At 31.7% G+C, this 16290-nt stretch overlaps 2 protein-coding genes across 2 annotated transcripts; one reads left to right on the forward strand and one right to left on the reverse strand.

The window, feature by feature from the left end:
- The first annotated feature begins 3501 nt into the window (after window positions 1-3501).
- Window positions 3502-4885, forward strand: LOC115719931 (phospholipase A(1) DAD1, chloroplastic-like). Its single transcript, XM_030649104.2, has one exon. It carries the CDS (start codon window positions 3517-3519, stop codon window positions 4828-4830), a length of 1314 nt encoding a protein of 437 aa, XP_030504964.2. The 5' UTR covers window positions 3502-3516; the 3' UTR covers window positions 4831-4885.
- A 1780-nt stretch (window positions 4886-6665) lies between these two features.
- Window positions 6666-15168, reverse strand: LOC115710185 (elongation factor 1-delta 1). Its single transcript, XM_030638531.2, has 9 exons — window positions 14797-15168; window positions 14585-14691; window positions 8175-8289; window positions 7955-8065; window positions 7723-7816; window positions 7510-7630; window positions 7292-7405; window positions 7040-7201; window positions 6666-6928 (listed from the first exon to the last, which is right to left on the reverse strand). Coding segments are annotated over exons 3-9 (690 nt in total). The 5' UTR covers window positions 8261-8289; window positions 14585-14691; window positions 14797-15168; the 3' UTR covers window positions 6666-6926.
- Window positions 15169-16290: the final 1122 nt, after the last annotated feature.

Below are 16290 nucleotides of genomic sequence, written 5' to 3' on the forward strand. Positions count from 1 at the left end.
AAAAAAAAAAAAAGAGAGAGAAAGAGAAATGAACGTATCTATACATTCTCTAAGTTCGTATATATATTCAAAGTATATAACTAATTAAATAAATAATTGAATAATATATATATTTGTTCAGAAAATAATTGAATAATATATATAAATATATGGAGCTATATATATATTGAATAAATAATTTCACAGAATTGTTGTAGTAATTGGGAGAGACAAGAGTGTATTTTGGGAACAAAATTAGGTTATAATAATAAGCTCCACGTGAAACACGTACCAAGTTAGGCCTACGTACCTTTTTTCAGTTTTCTTTCTTAACTTTATTATAATGGTGTGCCATACTATACATATATACTATGAATTTCTTCCATTCCTATGTGAACTTTTTCTTCCTTTTCATTTCTTGATGGAAAATCTCATGATTGCTTATATGAAATTAATTATTAAAAGTTTTTCAAAGAAGTAATTATTACAAAATAAGTTACAGTATTGACACTTTCCCAATCCAATCATTATGATTAGCTATAGCTTGATTATCGCCAGCCTTTGCCCTAATTTGGCTTTCTCGTACGTACGTCCCTTCTAGAATATTTTTTGTCTACGTGGCAGGGATATATATATATATATATATATTTCTCAAATCTAACATCATTAATACAGTTAATTAATCATTATATAATAGATAAATTAGTTCAGTTAGGTGGTAAATATAAGAAAATTAATTATACAAACTAACCATAATTTCTTTGAGTGCATGCATTTGTTTGTGTATGAAACGTTTCAAAGTCTTCTTTTAATTATCTGAAATATTAATGATACCATCGATCTTAATCTCATAATATTCCTTCTACATTTATATGTAATATATAATTAAGGTGTGGTACTTTTTCATTATCGACCAACCGTATAATGTTGTATAAGAAGCGAACCAAAGTACTATACATTAATTAATTAACTAATATATAATTATGATGAGTCTAAATTAATTAATCTTCGGAAAACAAATTAATTAAATAAAGATGGATGAGTTTTTTTTTTTTTGTATTGTGATATTGTTATGAAAGATATTATAGACTTAACCCAACCTAATAAAATTGGCTTATTGAAGAGGATTACCTATCTTATGTCTCATTAACTTAATTAACCTTTTACTTTTATTTATAGCTAGAAGTAAAAATAAGTATAAGGTTTGATTTATTTTTACCGTTTAGATAATTATTATTTTAAAATGTTTGGATATTATTAAAATAGATATTTTAATTGTGAGTAAATTATTTTAATTTTAAAAATAATTTATTAAAAGTTCTTTTAGAAAAAGTTACAAATCCTAACTTTTTTCAAAATAATTTTTAAATTAAAAGAAAAATTATTTTTTATCCAAACTTAAAAGGATTTTTTTAATTCTAAAAGTTAAAAAAAAAATTATAGAAACTAAACCAAATAAGAAAATTATAAGTAAATATTACCGACCAACGTGAGACTAGCATTATATGCATATCTTACTCTATATAAAATATGCTTCATATATATGTATAGCAAAGAAATATTAATATATATTGTTATTATACATCATGCATATCAATAATTAGCCAATTACAATTAATATTTATTCTCTGTATGCATATGTGTAGGAATATCTTTCTAGGATATATAATATAAAATTTTCTACCGATATATTTTGTAAAACGTGATCGGAGTCAAGATCATGTGTCCCTAAAGTAATTACCGAAAGGTAGTGAATACAGCTTTTAAAAAAAAAAAAATTGCTGTGTTTTTCTTACGGCTCGTTTGATAGATGATATAAGTCTTTAGATAAAATAATATATTATACTATTTAATACTATACTTATATTATAATATTTATAAAAAAATTCGGAGTCAATTCCAATCTCCCACCTAGATTTAGAGACCCAATGGATTGGATTGGGATTGGGACCCGAACCTAAACTAATTAGTCCCAAGATCGAACCCGAATCCAAGACTGGGACCTGGCCCGTAATCGGTATTGGAGTCAAATTTATTAAAATTAATATATTATAATTTTACGTAATCTATTAATACACTAAACATAGTATTGTATTAAATAATACTAATACAATATAATATAATACGGTATACTAAACGAACTCTTAAAAGATCATCAATTCCTAATGAAATAGATGTAGCAGTCGCTTACCGGAACCCCAAAGTCTTTATTTGATCTAGGATGTGAGATGTATATGTCATTCCGAAATGATTTATTAATCTACTAATAAGTCGTTTAATGGCAGTTCCATCTTTGAATACCATATACTATAATATCATTGAAAATATTGTTAAAATCCTTTTACGAGAAAGTTTTATTGAAAACATGAGGAAACATCAAGAGAACAACAAATATTTTTTAGTTTTAACTCTACGACATAGAAGGAATAAAAAAAGGTTATCTAGAACTGTTTTAAATTTAAAACGTATCAGTCGACTTGGTCTACAAATCTATTCAAACTATATTAAGGAATCAAATTGGATATTAGCAAGAAAAGCTCGGTAAGAACTTTCATTTTTAGGTAGCTAAATCCGATTTCATATTCATATCGTTTTTTATATTTGTAGTTGCTATAGTTGTTATCGATTGAATAGATACGAACTTGATTACGTAGCAATAGCACATCCCTATATATTTAAATATTTAATAGTTCCATTAAAATATAAATAGTTATATTTTTATATGACTTGTTATAATAGTTTATATATAGGTAAAAAATTTATTTTTAAATTTAAATAATTATATATTTAAAATAAATTAAATTTTTAATTAAAATATTTAATAAGATATTTTTCACAACTAATATTTATAAATAATTTTTAATTTTTATTTATAAAAAATAAATAAAATCAAGTTATAGTAGAGGTTATAGGTAATTTTTTAATTATTTTTATTTAATTTTTAAATTAATCACAATCGTTAAATATTGATCAAATAACTAAAATAAATATAATCAAAGTAATTATATATTTGATATAATTATTAAAAGAGGATTTATAAATAAATCACAATTCATAGAACTAATTTAAGTACGTACATATATATAATATCACAATCAGAATATATAACGAAGTAAAATCATTCAATATATAATAATTAATTAACATGTTATATAAGAGGGAAAGAAAAAGAAAAGAAAAAAAAAGTCACGTGATAATCACGCGAGTCATTTGGTCGGAAAGTGAACATTATAACTCATTAATTTCTCCTTCTCCAATAACATATTCATATCCACAAACATTCTATTCATGCTAAAGTGGGGTCCCTCGCTTAGCTCCACACTTTCCACTTCCTCCTAAAACTTCCTCAAAATCTACACCGTCCAAATCCAAATCCAAATCCAAATCCACATCATATCATATCATTATCATCTCTCTCTTTCTCTTTCCCTCCTCCGCCGTTTTTTAGTTACTAATCATGGTCCCAGTACTTCATTATCATACGTGTATATATATCACAAAAAATATGGCATTATTATCAAACATAAAAAAAAAAAAATGAGGCTTTGTTATAGAATAGCTATAACCTCATCAGTGCAACAAACTACTTCTACTACTGCGCCCTTATTATTACCTCCTTATTCTTCTGATCATATTTCTTCTTTTACGTGTTTCGCAATCAAAAACGACACCACTTCACTACTGAAAATGCAGACTCAAAAAATGACAACGTTGACCGAAAATGACGCCTTTTATAATTGTCATTTGTGCCCACCAAAACTGGGAAAGAAGTGGAGAGAGTACCAAGGTTGCAACGACTGGGAGGGCTTGCTCGACCCTCTACACCATGCTATGCGTTGTGAGATTCTAAGGTACGGACAGTTTGTAGACGCGGCTTACCGTGCTTTTGACTTTGACCCCACTTCTTCTTCTTATGCCACGTGTCGGTTTTCCAAAAATGTGCTCCTCACTCGGACCGGGTTTGGTTCGACCGGGTATCGGGTCACCAAGCACTTGCATGCCACGTGTGGAGTCCAAACGCCAGGTTGGATTGATAGGCTGCCTAGCTGGATGTCTATTAAGTCTAGTTGGATTGGTTACGTGGCAGTTTGTCAAGACAAGGATGAGATTAGTCGTCTTGGTCGTAGAGATGTTGTGATCGCCTTACGTGGCACTGCCACGTGTTTGGAGTGGCTAGAGAATTTGCACACCACATTGACTGATTTGCCCCCGCATGTGGGTCCCAGTGGAAGTTGCCGACCCAGGGTTGAGAGAGGGTTTTGTAGTCTTTACACCTCGCGTACAGCCACGTGTCCGAGCTTGCAAGACATGATTAGAGACGAGGTGGCGAGAATCGTTGAGTTGTACGGTGATGAGCCACTTAGCTTGACGATCACAGGTCATAGTCTCGGAGCTGCACTCGCGATTCTCAGCGCGTATGATATAACTACCACTTTCGCTGACGCACCATCTGTAACGGTATTCTCTTTCGGTGGGCCTCGCGTCGGGAATAAAAGCTTGAGGTGCCAGCTGGACAAAAGTGGGACCAAGATACTACGCATTGTAAACTCCGATGATTTGGTTACGAAAGTGCCGGGCTTTGTCATTGAAGAGGATAATGACGTGGCAAGAATGTATAGTTTCCACGTGGCAAGTTGGATTCGAAAGCGCATGAAAAGCACCGAGTGGGGCTATGCCAACGTGGGGAAAGAGCTTAAGCTATGTAGTAAAGAGTCGCCATACTTGAACAACATCAACTTTGCCACATGTCATGATTTAAAGACGTACCTTCACTTGGTTAAAGGGTTTGTTAGTTCCACGTGTCCTTTTAAAGCAACTAAGGAAGTGTTATCTACACGCCTTATAAATTAAATTGAGATGATTGGCATGTACATAAATTGTAATAATAATAATAATTAATCTCCAACATCATGCACATATGTAATAGTGTAATAGTGGCAGTGTAGTTCTGAAATCGTGTACTCGTAAATTACCAGCCCGTTTGGCTCAATTTTTAAAAAACATAAAAGCTGTTTTTTAAAAAAATTGGGACAAAAAAAAATATTTAATAAGCAATTAAAAAATAATTTATTAAAAAATTTATGAAAATACTAAAAATTAAAAGTTAAAATTAGTACAATCCAACTTTTAAAGAAAAGTGTTTTGATTAAAAAAACTCTATAATAAATTCTTTTTTACTAAAATTTATTTAATTATTTATTATATATTACAAAAAAAAATAAAAATATTTTTTAAGGAAAAAACATTTTAAATAAATAATACTGAAATTTCTAATTTTTTATTTAGTTTTTAAAAATATTTTATATTTATATTTATATTATTAACAAACAATATTAACTTAAGTTTAAACTACAATTTTTTTTATAAGTGATAAAAATACAATTTAAAGTTATTAAAAATTATTTTTATCAAATGCATATAAATTTATACTATAAAAAAAATAATTAAAAATATATAAAAAAAAATCACATAACATATTTTTATACACATATTTGTGATCAGGGACCGACACACTTATATACTTGTGGGGCCTATAGCCCACAATAAAAAAATTACATTAAAAAAATTAAATATTTTTTTTATTTGATAATTATAGCACAAAACATTAAAAAAAAAAAACTCAATAAAAATAAATAAAGTAAACATAAAAAAAAATTAATAACAATTAAGCCCCCACATAATAAAAATTATGAGTCCATCACTGTTTATGATTATAATGAACTAGATTATAATATTATCAGTTTTTTTCACAATACTCCTACAAATGTTTTTTTCTTATAGTACAATGTCAAACTTGTCCTATATATGTATATATATAAAGTTTTTTAAAAAAAAAATTAAAATCAATTAAGATGGCAAATTGAAAATACACAACAATTAATAAAAACTCATTAAAGATGATACACAAAAATTAAACATGTCTCAATTGACTATGTTAAGTGATATAAAACTTATTACTTTTTATGTAGTGGTCACGTATATTATATACATTTTACATTCTCTTCGTCCCCTGCATTTTCTCCTTCTTCCTCACTCCTACTAGCAGTAACTATCTCAATAAAGCTCTTAAGGTCGCTAAATGAATCAAACATTTTAACTATGAAAAATTAATTGATGAACATCATTGTTGCTCACGACCACGATGGACCAAGACCGTTCCCAAAATAATTCTTCAATCTATTGACGCCATCTTTGAATCCAGAATTTCATACTTGGCAATGCTTCAATTGATTGCTTATAAGTTGTTTGTAGGTAGGAATGGTCATTTGGGCCATTTTACAGGTTGGGGCTCGGCCCCCAGCCCGACAGGACGACTTTGGGCCAATTGATTCGGGATTTTATCGAGCCCACAGCCCAGCCAAGTACATATTGTTTCAGGTCAGGTTTGTAAATATACTCACTCAAATTGTCACTTGCAAGACAACTGAGAGATCTGAGAAGCTCTTGCTGAGACCTACCAGTCGGCATCAATGGCTCATGTATCTAAACTACAAATATTATTGCAGAATCTCAAGAAAGTTGGACTCTCTATTTGTGACTATATTCTCAAGCTCAAATTATTGTTTAATACTCACTGCTATGCTATGGATGGGCATGTTTCTCATTCTGACCATCAAATTTATTTACTAAATTTCCAAATTGCATACCACCTTGCACAAAGTTAATAGCTAATGCAAATTATGAAATTGTGGCATGCGTCTCATAAACTACATATAAATAAACCATACCAAAATAACAATGGTACAGAAGTTATTAGAAAACAAGTAGATCATAACAAAGGCATATGCAAATCCTCATTACTAGGACTATAGATCCAGAATATGACAAGATACTTTAGATCATATCCAAAAAACACCAAAATAGGAATATGAAAATTGGAAGCATAGGCACAATAAATAAAGATCTTCAACCTCGATGACAAGCAATCAAATCACAACGGACTTAGATCCTGAAAAAGGCAAAACATAACAAATCAACAAAGCGGATATGGTTACCAGAAACATTATAAGCATCAACATAATTTTGTAGACTTTGGAACAAACTGCACTAATAGACTTACATATTTTGTTGAAGGCCACAATATCACAACTCTGGACATACTCATTAATTGGTTCAACGGTAAGACGTTCCTCAATGAGCGAGTCAACAGAGACCAGATCATCCACAATGGTGAGCATTATCTGCAATTTCTTGATACCATACCCAACAGCTACAAGTTTGGCTGTGACACAAGAAAATGTAACCAAATAAGAAACATAACTCACTTATAGAATTTTGAAAAATATCTACAGAGCTAAAAATGTTGGCATACATGCTCCCCAAAATAAACCCTCCATCTCGACACTTCTGACTGCCTCTTCAAGCTTTTTCATGTCTGTCTCATCGTCCCATGGCTTCACATCCAACAGAACTGATGACTTTCCAGCTGATTAACACAAAAAGTATATCTTCCAATGAGAAACTATTGAAAGGGCACATTTGAATTCGAATTTCAATGCATCTAAATGTAACCAAAACAAACAAACTCACACTCTTTCTTTTTTGTCGATGCCTTCATGGAGGCTGCACGCTCTTCAGAAGCCTTCTTCTCCTCTTCCGTTTCTTCTCCGAACAAATCAATATCATCATCATCATCCTCAGCAGCAGATGCCTGGAAGTTTCATAATGTTAATAGTCGCTAAATACAAGATTATGAACACTCATTTACTGAATTTTCAACCAAATGAAGGTTGCTGTACTTACCTTCGAGTCATCTGCTGGTGGGGTAGCCACTGCCTCCTCAGTGATGGGAGCAAATCCCTCCACAACGACACCGGCACCATCACCAGCCACACCACTGAAGAGCAATACAATACAGAATAAGAAAAATTGTAATCATAAAAGAACAATCCAAGCTAGGCAACAAGGCATAAATACATGGAAGATGATAAAGCCAAACTTATAAAGAAAAGATCTAAAAGTTGAAAACCCTTACGAGATCCTCAAAAGAGCCTCGATATGGTTGTACCAACGAGACACATTCACGTAGTCCTGAGCTTTTGAAATAGCAGCATGAACAGTGATATCATCCTTGGAAGCCTGATACCTGTGATTACCGTAGAAATTTCAATTAGATCAGAAAAGGAAAACAAAACTACTGTATAAAACACTACGTAACAATACTAATCTAGATTCTTAGCAAATACAGTACTAACCCAGAAATGTAACTGCGACTTAATAGGTGCTCATCAAGTTTCTTTAGGCCAGCAGCAGAGCCAAGGTCGTAGAATGTGACCGCCATTGATATCTGCTAATGTGTTGAACTTGATCCTAAGCGCAAACAAAACTCTTTCATCAATCTCAACCCAAAATACAAAATTGCAAAACACACCAATATCAAACACAAAATACAAAGCTATATTACAATTATAATACCAATATCAATGAATTCAGTTCCTGAAAAGCAAATGTACCAAGTAAATCTAAAGCTTTAAAACCTCAATACTCAATAAGTACCCAAATTAAGATTCAAACAAAATTGCACCAAACTTAATCATATCAAACCAACTTAAAAATTAAATAGTAATGATAACTAACACCTACAGTATATAAGACAGATCTTATGAAAATAACACAGACATATATAAAATTGAAGATTTTCAGGCAATCTCTTTTACCATTCCTATATATATACTTGTCACAACAATTAATTGCAAATTTGTTAATAATTTTTCAAAAACCAATAATTTAAACAACTATAAAAGCTCTTTAACACATAATAGTATAATCTAAATATTAATTAAAATTTTAAATTCTAATAAAAGTTTGCATAGTATCTAGTTTATAATTAGACAAAATAAAGTCATCCAATAATTAATTTTGTCCAAAAATTTTAAAATAAAATAAAAAGAAAAAGAAAGAAAAGAGTTTACTTTTCCCTCTTGGCCTTGAATGAAAGAGTTAAGCTCATGTCATTTCAAGGGGCACCTAAAGAATCATAAATAACAGTATAAAAAATATTACAAACCAGCAAGTGACATTATAAACCAGTATATAATAACCAGTAACAGAGTATAAACCATGAATTTAGATATGGAGTCAACTTTGCATCTGCAGGGTCTGGTGCTACGCCTCAAATTAACCAAGGAATGGTATGTATATACATGATGAGATATGAAAATAATTGATCATACCTAGAATCATGATTTCTAATCTAATTAATTCGAAAAAGTTCTATCAATATATATTTGGGCTAGCTCTACATCTTGTATTATTAATTATTTTTTTCTTTTACAGACTATAGACCTTCAAACTCAGCTTAGATATTTCAAGAATGTAAGGGAGGAGTTGAGGCAGAGACTAGGAGAACAGAGGCCAAAGCTTTACTCTCAAGAGCTGTGTACTTGTTTAGTGCTGGAAGCAATGAATATGTATTCCCTTTCACAATAAACTCCACTGTTATTCCAACCTATTCTCCCCAAGAATATGTAGGACTCTTAATAGGAAATATAAGTTCAGTCATTCAGGTACTTTTTTCTTTCTTTTTTTTTTTACCCAAGCAAACTGCAGGAGTATTCAAGATAATCATTCTCAATACAAAAAGAACTAATAACATCAATCACACACCTCTACGAAAGTAGAGCACTACTACTCTGCTATTATTGAATATTACACTTCTTGCACCATTTCTATATTGCTAAAAACTCAAAGATCAAGTTAATACAAATCTGCAGCAATAACAGCAGATGCACAAAGAGAGATACACCCCAACCCTTTGCAACTAGTCAGTTTAAAGAGTTCAAAAATACACATACAGGAGTCCTATCCTAATCCAATTCAGAATACAATACTCAAACTCCATGCCTGACTTTGACTGATTTGGTAATAAAAAACCAATGCAACTGAGAAGATGATATTGAAACAAATCAAAAAAAAAAAAAAACATAGATATCAGCTAGCTTCTTCCTAAATCCCCCATACACTGGTCTTACAACTAAAATGAAATCATATTAATTAAGATTCCAAGTTACAGAAAGAACCAAACCAAAAGAATATAATTTAAACATATCATTTTTGAAAATAGTGGTCAGTGTTTCATTTCTTTGTTCACTATATATATAGCTATAGATATAGTTAATTCGTATCATTCCCTCGTGTCGTGGTAATGTATATACAGTAGACTATATTTATATTTATGTATATATGGTGATAGTAAACAACAAATGAGTGCAACTGTGGTCCTAATATAAAATACAAAATACAAAATTGCAAAACACACCAATATCAAACACAAAATACAAAGCTATATTACAATTATAATACCAATATCAATGAATTCAGTTTCTGAAAAGCAAATGTACCAAGTAAATCTAAAGTTTTAAAACCCCAATACTCAATTAGTACCCAATACTCAAACAAAATTGCACCAAACGTAATCATATCAAACCAACTTAAAAATTAAATAGTAATGATAACTAACACTTACAGAGAGTATATAAGACAGATCTTATGAAAATAACACAGACATATATAAAATTGAAGATTTTTAGGCAATTCAGTTAAAAAGTGAAAGGAAAATATAAGAACAAGGGTGTAGAGTTATAAATTATTTTATTTTTATTTGGGCCGGGCAGGATTGAGTTATAAATTCCTCAGCCCATTTCCTTCCCTATTTAAATAAAAAAAACTGTATTTTTTTACAAAATTAACATTTATATTTGTAGTTTTATTTTCACCTTAAAATTTTATAAATACACCTTATTTTAATGATTTTTATTTTACATAAAAATATATATCTTTAATTATATTACCTTTTTTTTCAAAAGCTATAGAAAAAAAAGATGGAAAAAGTGCCCTAATGAGTCTATTACAGTTATGGTTTTTTAACAAACTTTCTCTTCGTAACTAACTCCTTTTTTCAAATTTTCTCGTCCCCCTCCCTTTCTCCTTACAGTTCTTTCTCTTCTTGTCTCTCTGGTTTATGGTATATTCCTAGAATTTTTTAGTTTTTTCTTGGTTTAAGCCTGTGTTCCACTCCTTTTACTATTGTCGATTTGATTATGGATCCTCTCATGACTTCCTTGAACACAACACTATCACTAACTGAGGAAGTTAGCATGGTCTTTGCTCTTCTAGAAGATGTAGTGCCAACCCTAATACCACATTCCAATCATGTTATCTGACCAGAGTACTCACGGACAACTATGTTCATAAGTCGGCTTTCATTGATCAAATGACCGACCACTAGAAAGGTCATTACCCTGCTGTGATTTCCGACTATGGTGATGATTTGTTCAAAATCTCTTTCAGTTGTTCAGGGGATAAACTCAGGGTGATGAATAAGGAACCTTGGCACTTCCAAAATCATCTTATTGTGATGTACACTCCAGATGTTCTACAGAATGTCTCAATCAATAGTTTGATCTCTACTCCATTTTGGGTCTAGATTTATCGCTTGCCTTTTCAAAGCAAATTCAAGGCTTTGGCAAAAGTGTTGGGTAATCTTATTGGTGAATTCATGGAGGTACACAAAGATTCGCTCGATGAAGGATGGGGTCCTTTTCTTTGTATTAGAGTTAAACTCTCTATTGTCAAGCCACTTCCTCGAGGTCGAATGATAAATCTCCCAAAGATTAGAGATGAATTTTGGATTGACTTCCTTTATGAGTGTCTTCTGGAATTTTGTTTTGAATGTGGTTTACTTGGTCACCGCTTTGATAAGGGTGCGTTTGGAAAGCCACAATGTAATTAGATTTGTGTGTAATTGGAGGTAATTACACAATTTGTCATGTTTGTCTGACCATGTAATTACACTGTAACTGTGTAATTGGAAGTAATTGAGGGGTTCCAATTACACTCTCTAATTCTCATGGCCTCCCATGAGAATTGAATGTAATTACACTGTGTAATTACTAAAAACTTTCCATATTAAACATTAGCTACTAAAAAATATTATTTTCCTATGTAATTACTAACTATTTTGCCAAACAAGATATTAGGAATTCATATGTAATTACCACATCATATCCAAACATACCTTGCATTTTAAAATATAGTGTAATTACTACACTGTGTAATTACCACCCTAGTAATTACTCTACCTAGTAATTACACAGTTACTTCCAAACGCACCCTAAATGTATTAGATTCATGGAGCACATGGATATGGGTAATGACACTTGACTTTTTATATAGACCTTGGATGAAAGAAGCCAAACTACCTACTACGGGATACGACAAGTATATAACTAGTTTTACTAAAAGAAATGCTTAGCCTCTATTGATACGCCTTGCACGAACCACTCTTAATTCAACTATACCCCGTTTACACACTGCTGCCCAACCACAGCCTAAAGTCTTGCTTAGGGGAGAGCCATCTTTGACCCTGGTTCCCCCTTCTCAAATTGCACCTCCACGATCTGCAATACACACTTTGGACACCAATTCTCACCCAACAATTTCACAAAACAAGCCTTCCACTCTTCCCTCCTCTTTAACAAGCCATTGCACTACAACTTTACACTAGAACAGAACCATTGGCCACGACAATAGCCAATCACCAACCACTAACCTTTCTAACATTTTCACACCAGAAATTGGGACAGCAACAAGTCCTATTTTCCCTATAGCCACCTATCCTCCAACCCCGACAGCAATAAATATCTCAAACAATATTTCCACCAAGACACCTTACTAACAATTACCCCTTTGATCACAACTACACAAGTTTTTACACTATCAATGGATAAGGAAAATGTCCCACCCTCCAACTTACCAAAGAGACAACAAGTCTCTAACAATGAGACGATTCCTTAAACGGTGTCGTAATCAACACTCCACCATTGATGCTTCTCCCATGTCACAAGGAGAAGGTTTAAGTCATTTTGTTTCCTATGAGGACATGGATTGAGATGGCTTTGTTGAAAACTCCACGAAGATTGCTTTGCAATCCCACGACTCATCATAAAAATCTTGAGTTAGAATGCACGGGGTTTGGGGAACCCGAGTGATTTAGACATCTTCAATTGCTTGTCAAATAATAATCAACCCATGTTTTGTTTCTTATGAAAACGAAACTTCCTGTTAACTCAATTTCCTATTTTTGACAGTCCCTTAATCTCAATAATGGTCTTGAATCACCCCAAATTGGTCTCAAGCGGTGGCATAATGCTTCTCTGGCATGATAGTGTTGATGTTACTCTTCTTAACTATGGACATAACTTTTTTTATTGTTGTGATGGCAGATGGTGAAGCTAGCTTTCATTTTACAGACTTATATGGTGCCCCAAATGGTCAAAACAGAGCTGATTGTTGGACACTTTTAAAATGGTTTGCTGATGTTTCTCCCCTTCAACCATTGCTAGCAATTGGAGATTTTAATGAAATCCTTTCTAACAATAACAAATCAGGTGGCTGCCTTAGAAATGAGCAACAAATGGAAGGCTTTTGAAAGGCTCTAGATCATTGCTCGCTTCATGAAACCCCATGCGAAGGGGACCCTTTCACATGGATTAAAAATTGGTTAGGTGTGGATACGATTAAAGAACACTTGGATTGGTGCTTTGTTAACTATTATTGGGTGAACCACTTTGACACACCCCAAACACATAACACTGACTTTTATTTTCATCTCTTTTTCATTTTTTTCTCTTCTCTCTTTTATTTTTTTCTCATACTAATTTTTTTATCTTTATATATAAATATAAATATAATAAGTGTAATTCTTTATATCAGTTTTTTTAATATTATTTTTTAAAAAAATTACAAGCATTTATTCTATATCTTTTTTTTTCTCTTTTCCATGACATTTTGTCCATTAAAATTTAGAGCTACAAATCCATGGACAAGCCCACATGCCCATGGATTGAGAAAATATAACAGCCATTTGTTAATATGAGGCTGCTGTATTATTGTGATGATGTACATATCATAACCACCTTATACTTAGATGGTCCATAACAACTCCACATGTCAATACGTTTCATTAATGACTAAGGAAATCATGTCTGACAGCAATCTAATAAGATGCTGATTTTTGCTTAGTGTAACATCAGTACGTGTAATGCTTCATGTCATAACATCAGTACTGTGTTCCAACTCTCAAATAAAGTATCAACTTTCCTACTTGATATCATATCAATATGGAGTCTTGTAATCTTCTTTATAAATTTTCTTGTTAGTAAAAATTGACATTGTAATCTGCTAAGTTTTGATTTTTTTTTTCTGAATAAACTTCTGGCTTAGGGGTTAATTGAAATCAAAATTGGGAAGGACATGAGAGGGCCGTCTACTCTACGTCCCCAAGCAAACCAGCACAGGAAGCACCACACTTCCTAGCCCAATTGATCAAGATATGAGCTAAACTATTGTCTTTTCTAGAAACAAACTTTAAAAAATCCACACAATTCATGAAATTCATACAAACACAAATATGTTCAACAAAACAAATCTCAGATTCAATTCAATAAACAAATATACCATCACAATTCAATGAAACAATCAACAAAAGCATCTCATCTAGAATCTTTCACTTCCCAAAACCCTCATCCCCAATTAACTCACACAACCAGAAAATGAGAGAGAGAGAGAGAGAGAGAGAGAGCGAGCGAGCGAGAGAGAGAAATACCTGATTTAGCAAGAATTGGTTGATGGAAGGAAGGAGATGAAGAGCAGAGGCGGCTAGGTTTGACGAAATGATAGGTTGTTGTTCCTGTCTATCTTGGGTGAGCTTTCCTGAGAAATGAAAGTGTTGTGTTATCAAGAGGTGGATATTAGTTACCTCAATGTTGAGGCCATAGTAAAATGAATCCCTAGCTAAAAAAAATAAAAATGCAATACCAAACATGGGCTGGGGTTGGACTCGCCCAACTCCCCTCCGAGTTCAGTGCGACCGTTTCGCCGGGATCTGAAGGTAATTGTCTGCCTCACTCTAGTTTCTGGATCCGAATGATGTACGGAAATTTAGGTCTTGTTTCCGAGTACTTTTGATTTCTTTTTGACTGAGTTATACAATGTGGATGTGTTATGGGTTTTCTGATCCTTCTTAACCTTGTCTCCTCTTGATCGAATCTCCTTACATTCCATTTTGATTTTTCTGTACTTTTTTTATTATATATTCCCTCTCGGATTTGATTGTTTGTAACAATGTTTTTATTTTTCTTTTCCTTACTTTACTATTTTTCATTTAATTGGTAGTTGTTTGGTGCTTTAGTGATGAGGTCATTTTGTTTTAAGAGAGACACAGTTTCATAAAATTTTATAATAACGTTTGTGTATTTGGTCCCAGTGTTAGTAAAGAGAATGATTTTTTTTTTGCTGAGAATGATTTTTTGCTTTGAGGTTTTTGTACTATGTTGAAAGTGTGAATTTTTAATTAACAAAGGCTAGCTCAAGTAGCCATAGATGGGTGTGTGAGTGTTAGAGGTCCTGGGTTCGAGTCCAGGTAAAACATGTTGTAATATATAAACGTTTAAATTAAAAAAAAAAAAATGTAAATTTTTAATTCGTAATTATTATTTTTTATTTATATAAAAAATCTAAAGAAGTATTCTTTATGCACTGATGGTTTGGTGAAAATATTACCAAAAGAATGGAAAAATTAGTGTATAGCCTATTAGAATATTTTATTTATGGAAATTATTTTCTAATTAAGGAAATGATTTTCTATTTAAGGAAATAAATAAATAATTGATTTTCTGATAAATGAATATTTTATATTCATTGAATCTGAACAAAATCAATTATGCAATATTCTATATATGGTCAGATTTCTATATTTATTACCTGATTTGATTTCCTGAATTAATTGTCAAAATATTCTGACAATTAATGTGGCGCAGATACTGATGGAGTATCTCACCTATAAATATAGGGTCTCGGTCCCCGAGCTCCTCACTCATTCTGTTCATAACAGCAAAATCCATCTAAAGAGAGTTGAGAGAGCGAGGAAGCCCGATTACCCACATCAATCGGTTTCTTTTGCAGATCAAGCTTATGTGGGATTAATGCTCAAAGAATCAATGGCTGGAGGTATTTCGATCCTTATATTCATATAGTGTATATGATTAATTCCGCACTTTATACTTAAACATATATATTTCAGTTTATACATATAAATGTCTAACAGTTGGTATCAGAGCGGTTTTTATCTCTGCCTTGATTTTAGTTTGAGTTTCATATATATATATACTCGTATATACAGTGTTTATATATATATTTAATTCAGTGTTTATATATATATTTAATTCAGTGTTGATATATATATTTATTTTCGTTTGTGTATATATTTATATATTCATATTCATTCAATCCCAATTATATATATACATATAT

This window comes from Cannabis sativa, chromosome X, assembly GCF_029168945.1.
Source record: "Cannabis sativa cultivar Pink pepper isolate KNU-18-1 chromosome X, ASM2916894v1, whole genome shotgun sequence".
Classification (NCBI taxonomy): Eukaryota; Viridiplantae; Streptophyta; class Magnoliopsida; order Rosales; family Cannabaceae; genus Cannabis; species Cannabis sativa.